The sequence below is a fragment of the Pyrus communis genome, chromosome 3, assembly GCF_963583255.1.
Source record: "Pyrus communis chromosome 3, drPyrComm1.1, whole genome shotgun sequence".
Classification (NCBI taxonomy): domain Eukaryota; kingdom Viridiplantae; phylum Streptophyta; class Magnoliopsida; order Rosales; family Rosaceae; genus Pyrus; species Pyrus communis.
The window spans coordinates 7662874-7672454 of NC_084805.1; the positions used below are offsets into that span (position 1 = coordinate 7662874).

Below are 9581 nucleotides of genomic sequence, written 5' to 3' on the forward strand. Positions count from 1 at the left end.
TTTGAACTCACACTGTCATGTAAGGACTTAACACATTTTCACCATTGTGGTAAAGGGTCACTAGCGATATATAGATACTAATTTAGTATTATGTTTTTTATTTTATTATTTATTGATATATTAAGTATTATTTAATGGATAATGAGTTAGATCATATTATCTGTTAATATTAACAAGTTGATTTGGATCAAATCGTATTACCTATTTATTTTAACGGATGTTACATGACACAATTTATGATCGAATATGTTACGAAAACAACACAATTCAGAAAACACGGCACGAATGTCATGTCCAATTCAAAAGGCCCAAAATAGTTTAATTGTATATAAACATCTCCTTTCAGGATAAACTAACATAAGTACCGGTCGTTACACCTCACTCCCTCAACGGAAACAGTTGCTCTGGATCTGATAACACTCGAGCTCTCACGAAGCTCCATCAATGGAGTTTTTAAACCCCACCACAGTCCCCAAATCATGTCTACCCAGAACGCATTTCCTCAAAGCCCCTCTCCTCCACTGCCCCTTCAAACTCACCACATTCTCTCCCCACACTTCCCAAATTCATAGACGTTCCTTCCGGCAACCACCTCTCTCCCTCTCAGTTACCACCACTTGTGGGCTGAAGACCCCTCAAGACAGCAAGAAGAGCAAGAACAAAAGCAACAACATAACTAAGCAGATTATACTCTCCGAAGGAGGGCCGCCGCCTCTGGTGGAGAAGAGTGGCGACGCCGCCGGAGGCGAGGAAGCTCCGGTGAAGTCAGGGGGTGGGACTGGGGTGATGGGTTTGGTGAAAAGGTTTCCTAGAAGGGTTCTTTCGGTTCTGTCTTATCTGCCTTTGGCTATTGGAGAAATGTTTGCCATTGCTGGTCTTATGGCTCTGGGTATGTTGAGTTTCTGGGTTTTGTTATCTTTGAATAAGCAGCTTAATGATTTTTGCTTTTGGGTTTTTAGTTGGTTGATTGTTTGCTTAATTGGGTTACTTGCTGGTGCTTAATGCTTGTTAGTAGTTGCTTAATTTTGGGTTTTTTGAATTTTTAGTCCAGGTAGCCTGTTTCCCTGGCTCTTTACCGTGAGATGGAAATCAAATTTGATTTAATTATTTTGGATAATTATGTTTTTTCCTGAGAAAATAAAGTTGATACGAAATGCCCTTTTCGTAATGCGCCTAATTGTAAGCAATGCCTTGTTTTTTTTTTTTTTTAATGAGGTATTTGTTTTTAACTTCATATAGAATTGTAAGTTGGCCTTACGTGGATGCAATGCTTCTGCAGGAACTTTCATTGATCAAGGTGAGGCCCCGGATTTCTATTTCGATAAATACCCTGAAAGTAATCCAGTGTTGGGAATTTTCACTTGGAGATGGGTTCTCACCCTTGGGTTTGACCACATGTTCACTTCCCCCATTTTCCTTTCACTATTGGCTCTCCTCGGTGCATCACTAATGGCCTGCACTTACACTACGCAAATACCCCTGGTCAAGGTTGCGAGAAGGTTTGCTTTCGTTTTTCATTTTTACATCATTCCCTAACTGAAATTGGGTTGCCCACTGCCCTATTAACCATGGATTTAATTGGAAAAACAGATGGAACTTTATGCAATCTTCTGAGGCCATCCACAAGCAGGGATTTTCGGACTCTTTGCCAAGAGCATCAGTTCAAGATTTGGGCGTTGTCCTTATGGGAGCTGGATATGAGGTGTAAATACTTCCTCCCGAATTTCTTTTATCTCCTTATAGTTATAGCTACGTGTTCCTTATGGTTTTCTTGATCCTTTCAGGTATTCTTGAAGGGGCCTTCTTTATATGCTTTCAAGGGGCTGGCTGGTCGGTTTGCCCCTATTGGAGTACATCTAGCAATGCTGCTAATAATGGTAGGTGGAACTCTTAGTGCAAGCGGGAGCTTCAAAGGAACAGTCATGGTTCCTCAGGGTTTGAATTTTGTTGTAGGAGATGTGATGCGCCCAATTGGGTTTCTCTCTACTCCAACTGAGTCTTTTAATACAGAGGTTCATGTCAACAAATTCTACATGAACTACTATGACAGTGGTGAGGTGAATGTTTGTGTGCTCTATTTTTTTGTTTTGTGCTACCTTTTGACTCACATGTTTTAAATCATAAACTTTATTATGACATAATCATCTCCCAAGTTGTGCTCAATCAGTAATGCTAAGTGCTTAGGTGGTTTACCTTTTCACCCCCTCGTTTATGTCTCAGGTATCACAGTTTTACACTGATCTTTCACTATTGGACCTTGACGGCAAGGAGGTGCTAAGGAAAACAATAAGTGTAAATAACCCTTTAAGGTATGGAGGGATCACGATTTACCAGACAGATTGGAGTATTTCAGCACTTCAAGTACTCAAGGATAACGAAGGACCTTTCAATTTGGCGATGGCACCTCTTAAGATAAATGGAGACAAGAAGCTTTATGGGTCCTTCTTACCCATTGGCGATGTTAATGCTCCTAATGTCAAGGGAATGTATGTGACTCTCTAACAGCTATATCTTTTCTTGTACCTTAGTAGACATGAATAAGGAAGCTAAATTCCCAATGGGTTCTTGTTAGTGTTTCAAACAATTACCCAAGGCTGAATTGGGATGAAGAGTTTTTGAAGCTTTTTTACAGGTTGCTTTATTTCCGCTGCCCCTACATCTATAAAAGGAGCGGCAGGGGCCACATCTCCGCTGGCAGATTATTGTTTCCAGTTGTTGCTTATCTGCATTCTTTTCTCTAATTTCAGATCAATGCTTGCTCGGGATCTACAATCAATTGTCCTGTATGATCAAGAAGGAAAATTTGCTGGAGTCCGACGACCAAGTTCCAAGCTTCCAATTGAAATTGATGGCAACAAAATTGTTATTGTAGATGCAATTGGGAGTAGCGGTCTTGACTTGAAGGTGAAAACTAATTGTTCTTATATACGTAAAAATATACATTTTTCTTCAACTGCATTCATTCAGCCTTGAAACTAAACCTTGTCCTTATCAGACTGACCCAGGAGTGCCTGTTGTATATGCTGGATTTGGTGCTCTAATGCTTACTACTTGCATCAGTTTTCTTTCTCATTCACAGGTAGAATTTAATTATACATCGTACAGGTCACTGTTATGTGTTTGTAAACCAGTAAACATGTGCCCCATGTTCGATGATGGTTCAAATGGTTTATATTTGTCTTCATCAAGCAGGCTTACATGAAATTGGTGTCATTAATTGTGCAGTCTGTCTCTATCATAGTGGAATTTGGTATTGTAGGATCACTTGAATTTTCCAATGCAGAAGTATGTGTAGTTCAGGACCGTATCATAGATGCGTTGATGTTACGTTGATATTTCTAATTGTGCAGTCTGCCTATATGTTACGTTGATATTTCTTTCTTCGGTTTTTTAGATATTATTATTGTGATTATTGAAACTGTTCCCCCACATTATTCATATATGCTTATGTTTCTTTGTTTTCTACTCTGCACAAATGAAAGATTTGGGCCTTACAAGATGGAACAGCAGTGATCGTAGGAGGAAAAACTAACCGTGCAAAGGGAGAATTTCCAGAGGAGATGAACCGTTTGCTTGATAGGGTTCCAGAGCTAGTTAACTCATCTCTTTCCAGGCAATCAGATAGCACTGTTGGCTAGTTTCTGAAGCATCTAAGATGGAATAGCTGCTCTCTGACCACCGAAGTCAAATCCAGATATCGCTCCAGTTTAAAATGATTGTACAGAACTTCAAACAAAAAGAGAGCATTCATTACAAACTTATGAAACATAATTCTGCGCATTGGAGGAGCAGTTGAGCTGCCGTTCTTCAACCTAAACTTTGTTTTCGAAGCAGAAATCAACACATCGGCAGAGCAGCTGACTGTGTTTTTATATGTATACTTACCAGCATTATACCAATGACAGTATGGTTTCCAGGGCTGGTGCAAACTCGAAGCTCTTAAGTTGTATGTATTTATTTATATTTGTACAGTTGTTTCTCCTACAACTATCGAACTTACGATACACATTGTAACAGTTGAGCCTCATTGGATTCGAAAAGGATACTATTCTTTACACTGACTTCGGTTGCGTTCTTTCGTTTTGTTCTTTTAGGTTTCAACGCATTACAACAGTAAAATATCCATCCAAATACATTAAAACCTCTCCAATGTTATATTGTTAAAACGAAACCAATTTTATAACTTTAGGGAGGTTATTACTTAATAGATATTATCCTTACTGAATGTTGTATTTCCTAAATAGGATTTTTTGGACGCCAAGTACTTTATCTCTTGCATATTTTTGTACTCATTGACAAATATAACTACGTAAAGACGTGTTTCCTTAGGATAAGATCAAGAAAAATTATAACTTACTACAATATAGAGTTTATTTCAACACATAACTGGTCCCAAGTTGGATTGAAAATTCTTTATGACTTTGAAGAGATTATTCCGTTATGAATATTACTTTATAAAGGTTTTACTGTACTAATTGTAACGGTGGGCTAAGTCAAGTTAACGGGTAGGTGCAATGCGATAAAGTTCAAACCACTCTTTTTGAAACTCTGTAGGATTGGAAACAAGTTGTCCAATGTGATCTAGCTTAGATCTTTCCATTTCAGCCTTATTGAGAGGAACTTGAGCATTTTTCTTTTTTTCTTTTTTTTCTTTTGATACTATGAGAGTATAAAAGTCGTTATCCACGGTGCTCAAACGTAAGATCTCTCACTTACAGGTAAAGAAATATACTACTAAACCATAGTATTAAGTGACAAACATACATGTCCCTTTTGAAGTCCTGCGCAAGCAAAATTTACCACTCCTACCTTTTGAGTTTCCAAGAGCCTTTACATGTGCAAAACATTGGTGTCTTTGAAGCTGAGTCTGAACTCAGTTATTCTTTTCAGTAACTTGTTTCCCTAGTCTGAAGTTTCTCCAGGTTAATGTCGTGTTTCCTCACTCAATGGACCGGCTTTTTTCCTGTTGCGCCATACTTGAAGATTTGATTATTCACGCAGACCTTGACCCTGAAGATGATCCCGAAAATAATGTTAATATCTCTGCACCAAACCTAAAAACACTAGAAATAAGCATTTTACGACAATATATATGATGAACATTATAAGGAAACTGTTTTTAAGTGTTGATGCTCCAAATCTTCAAAACTTGTTATGAAACTGCATTGTCAAAAGATTCGATAATATTTAGCAATTTCTAATTAATTTAGGGACTTATTTTATTAAAAAAATAATCCAGGGACCTAATTTTCAGTAAAGTGACAGTTTAAGAACTAAATCGGCACTTTACCCTAAATGTACGTGAATGTAGCTCCCAGAATCTGTGCCTATTTGCTTCCCTTTCCGAAGTTGTGAATGGATCGTTTCTTTGACGAAATGTGAATGCATTTGGAGGAGTTGTGCTTTTGATTGTCTTCCCATTTTAGGTTTCTTTAACGGCCATTTGATAAACATTTCATTTTTAGTTTTCAATTTTCATGTTTTAAAAACTGAAAACTTGTTTGTTAAGTGCTTTTAGTCTTCGTTTTTTCTTTTAGAACTTAAAATTAGAAGTAATTATCAAACAAATTATCAGTTTCACAAAATGTGGAAATTCAAAAGGAAAATGAATATCAACGGGCCTACAAATGAAGCAGCATGTCACGTGATAAAAATAGGAGATATAACTTGATTGCACCCAAGATTTTGTCCATCGTGAAAACGGCATCTCATATGTAGAACTTCGGTTACATCGAGACCGTAATTGAGGAATTTGGACTTGAGTTTACAGGTCTCAAATCAAGGCACATTAACACATACAAGGTACAACAATGGAACCTCGACCTAATATCATACAAGATGCAACAATTACGTTTCTAGGGTACATAAGATACAGTACACTTTCCTGTTGCTTATATAACTATCAAGCGATGATGCCTAACTTGGATTATGCTAGTTGCAGGGCTTCTTCACGCTTGAGGTCGAACACCCTGATAAGAGCGTCTTCAACGACCTGGGAGAAACCCAAATGGATTTGAATTGATCAATTATTAAGCTACGAAGTTAAAAGTCAGGCAGATAACGTGGATTCACGTGGCTTTCAAGTTTCAGCAAATGCGGTTTAGTGGTTCAAATAACATTCACATAGATAAGAATTACCTTATCTGGAGTAGAGGCACCAGATGTCACTCCAATTGTGATGGGACCTTCAGGCAGCCAGTTCTCTTTCTCGACCAACTCGCCATGCTATCAAAGAAACACCACAGACAGGTATGATAAGTACAAAGCCATATAGGAAAGACAACGAATAACGGAATAAGGTAGTTTTGTTTCTGTTATTGTTTTGGAAGAAGAATAACATAATTTTGTAAACCAGAACAAACTAAATTGCAGTTCTATGGCTTCAGAGACTCACATTGAGCTTATAAGCTATCCTGTTTCCGGGGCCTATTCTCTTCTCACTGTCGATCCAATACGAGGGAATTCCACGTTCTTCTGCAATTTCTTGTAGGTGAGAGGTGTTACTCGAGTTCCACCCACCAATGACTAACAAAAGATCAAGCTTTTCCTCAACAAGCTTGTACATTGCATCTTGTCGCTCCTATAAACGGAACACATATCACATTTTAAATCTCTCGGAACGTTCAAAAAAATGTATACAAAACTGTTGGTGAGCAAGTGTTTTAAAGTAACCCTGCCTTCAAGCCAAATGGCAAAAGTTTCGCAAGGGTGTGCACGTAACTGCTGCTGTGGGGTATTAAAATAAATACAATCTTACGAGAGGATAAAAGACAAGGCATGGTTACACATTGTTCTAATAGAAATCTAATAAGATTCTAACCAGAAAAGCCATGAACAAGAGAAAGAACTTGCCTGAGTTGCATCACATATTGTGTTGAAGCTCACAAAGTGGTCATTGACATTTTCCACTCCGTGCTTACGCATCATGGTCCTCTCTACTAATTTTCCTGTTAGATTGAAAGAGGCAGTCCATTATTTACCCTAATAATCTGTTCACCAAATGATGGACTAACTTAACATAACTTCAAAGACTAACCAATCTCTTCCGTTTCCCCCTTAAGCATCGTAGTCTGATTTGCAATGCCTACTTTTACCAGGTCTCTGTCCGGATCAAACCCAGGAGAAAGTGCCTTTTTAAATTTCTGCATACAAAGACAAAAACACTTCAACACTGCGTGATACTATACAAAACCAATTGAATCCATATAAGCAACTCAAAACAGCACCTCCATAAATGCCTCTTTAGTCGAGCTAGACCCATTAAGTTCACCGCCAAGAATATAGTCACACACATATGTTGCCTGAAATAAAATTAGTATTAATAACTCATTAGCTTGACAAAGAGAAGCACTATAAACTGAAGCTAAAAATTTTAAATTCGCCAGAAAATCTACGAAAAAGTACGAAACACTTGTATACCTCATCCATGTTTTTCACTATAACGTATTTCCCGGCAAAAGAAGCCGTGGCCACAGTCTCCTCATGAGAATATTTCCCATGAATGATCGAAGTGTAATCTCCTTTCTTGTGCTTCTCCACAGTATTCCAAACCTTCACGCGAAAACATCGTCATAACATATCAGACCCAATTTAAATTTTCGCCGAAAATGTCGATGGACTAAAAGTAAAATGCCAACCTTGGAAACCCAGGGGCAAGTAGTGTCAACAATTTGAACATCCCTGTTACTCAAGTTGAGCATCTCATCCACTCCGGCTCCGAAAGCAGGCAAAATGACCACATCGCCCTCGTTCACCACATCAAACTGCTTCTGCCCTTCCTCTCTTGGAATGTTCTCCACCTTCATCTCCTCCAACCTCTGCCGATTTCATCTCAACTCAATTAATTAAATAATTAGCAAGTGGCACTTTGTTAAGCCCTTACATTATCTAATAATTAATCTAACAAAATCTATTGTTTGACCTAAAAAAAATTGATTAAATAATTAACTAACTTTTTTTTAATACATTCGATATATTTTACAAATAAAATGAATGACATTAAACCAAATTAAATTGCAAAAATTAATAGCGACCTTATTGACCGTTGGATTGTGGATGATCTCGTTGGTGATCCAGATCTTATCATCGGGGAACTGCTTTCTGGCCTCGTAAGCAATCTGCACGGCTCTCTCAACGCCCCAACAGAATCCGTACGCCTCGGCGAGCTTCACCGTCACGTTTCCCCAGGTGTACTCGAACCCGTTCTCTTTCAAGGTCTTAATAATATCGCCTTAAATCATCAAAACTCAACAATTAAAATGAATTAATCGACTCATTAGCTGCTTAATTACTGATTCTGAGGAGTAGCTGCAGCTGATTATAGTCTATAGATTACTCACTTGTGTATTCGCGGTTCATAAGCTCGACAGTCGCCTCTTTGTGGCCGAAGCCTCTGCGGTTGTAATTCTTGCTTCGAGTGAGGTTCTTGCGGAAGACCTTGGCGTCGAAGTCGGACTCGACGGCGGAGGAAGAGGAGTCCCCGGAGCATCGGACGGAGAAAGGTTTCCGGAAACTGAGAGATGGCTTCCCGGTGAGGCTCTCCGAGAAGAAGAGATCGGTACGCGGCGGAATTCGGCAGAGGTGGAGAGTGATCGCCATGGAGGAGGGAGAGAGAGCGGCGCGTGGAGAGATAGTGGGGGTCGTTGGCACTTGGCAATGGTGGTGTTCGGTTTATCTAGAGCGCGATGTGCTTGTGATCCATGAATATTTCGTTGTCGTTTTATGTGGAGGATCGGATTTATTGGTCGTCGTTTAGATTCCTAACGTGTCAAATTACCGAAATGGGCAGGTTGCGTGAATCGTGCGCGTAAGTGTTATGAACACGTCGCTTTTGGAATGTACCAACAAATTTGTAAACACCGTTAATGGCTCCGACCTTTAAACAAATTTGAACAACAAAATAATTTGTGGATTAGAATTTTTCTCTAAAATTTGTTGGATTGGCTTGAAAACGAAAAGGAAAGATGCAGAAGTTATTATATAGAAATGGGTCATGCAATACAATTCACACATCCTTTTTAGTCTCACATATTTTTGTTAATTCCTTTTTTATCAATTTTTTTTAATTCATTTAATCAGACGGTCGGAAATTGAAAATGATGTGTGATAGGTAAAAACTAAATTTGACAATTTATTACACGACCCGTTAACACAACACGAAAATAACGAATTTTTTGTCAATGCGATAACTAATCAGGTCGTTATCGGGTCTCCCATTAAGAACCTTTTCTTAATGGATTTACACGCGAATAATCTGTTTCAACCCGTTAAGAAAAAAGTTAGTTTGATAAAAAAAACCTTACTAGTTACTACAATAGAAATTGAAAAACAAAAACACCAGAAGCACACCCTTGCCGCCGCACCTATTGGAGGAGAAGGACGTAGCAATTCTTCTTGTTTAACCAACTGGAGACTCATCTGTGGATACTAGTAGAGGGCTACACTTAGGAGCCTCAATAACGAATTCATCCTCATATGAAATCTAAAGGTTGCAATTCTAGGCTTAATTTAAGTTTATGCATATGTTCTTAAAATTGTTTGACATGAATACAAGCACGTCGATTAACCTAAATCATATGGAT

The 9581-nt window shown here is 38.5% G+C and overlaps 2 protein-coding genes across 2 annotated transcripts; one reads left to right on the forward strand and one right to left on the reverse strand.

Annotated features, from left to right (window-relative positions):
• The first annotated feature begins 373 nt into the window (after positions 1-373).
• LOC137729758 (cytochrome c biogenesis protein CCS1, chloroplastic-like) lies at positions 374-4061 on the forward strand. Its single transcript, XM_068468778.1, has 8 exons — positions 374-889; positions 1280-1499; positions 1591-1702; positions 1785-2057; positions 2221-2486; positions 2748-2904; positions 2996-3079; positions 3483-4061. The coding sequence occupies exons 1-8, from the start codon at positions 445-447 to the stop codon at positions 3636-3638; spliced, it is 1713 nt and encodes a 570-aa protein (XP_068324879.1). The 5' UTR covers positions 374-444; the 3' UTR covers positions 3639-4061.
• Positions 4062-5645: 1584 nt separating this feature from the next.
• Positions 5646-8713, reverse strand: LOC137727738 (4-hydroxy-3-methylbut-2-enyl diphosphate reductase, chloroplastic-like). The gene is made up of 10 exons (XM_068466553.1): positions 8340-8713; positions 8034-8230; positions 7638-7817; positions 7420-7551; positions 7227-7301; positions 7037-7142; positions 6853-6947; positions 6395-6580; positions 6139-6225; positions 5646-5992 (listed from the first exon to the last, which is right to left on the reverse strand). The coding sequence occupies exons 1-10, from the start codon at positions 8596-8598 to the stop codon at positions 5927-5929; spliced, it is 1383 nt and encodes a 460-aa protein (XP_068322654.1). The 5' UTR covers positions 8599-8713; the 3' UTR covers positions 5646-5926.
• Between the last annotated feature and the right edge of the window lie 868 nt (positions 8714-9581).

Coding starts and splice junctions, on each gene's coding strand:
- LOC137729758 (XM_068468778.1), top strand. CDS start 445: ATGGAGTTTTTAAACCCCACCACAGTCCCCAAATCATGTCTACCCAGA. Junction 1,703..1,784: donor TTATGGGAGCTGGATATGAG/GTGTAAATACTT, acceptor TGATCCTTTCAG/GTATTCTTGAAGGGGCCTTC. Junction 2,905..2,995: donor GTAGCGGTCTTGACTTGAAG/GTGAAAACTAAT, acceptor TGTCCTTATCAG/ACTGACCCAGGAGTGCCTGT.
- LOC137727738 (XM_068466553.1), bottom strand. CDS start 8,598: ATGGCGATCACTCTCCACCTCTGCCGAATTCCGCCGCGTACCGATCTC. Junction 7,552..7,637: donor CTTGCCCCTGGGTTTCCAAG/GTTGGCATTTTA, acceptor TTTCGCGTGAAG/GTTTGGAATACTGTGGAGAA. Junction 7,143..7,226: donor CTAAAGAGGCATTTATGGAG/GTGCTGTTTTGA, acceptor CTTTGTATGCAG/AAATTTAAAAAGGCACTTTC.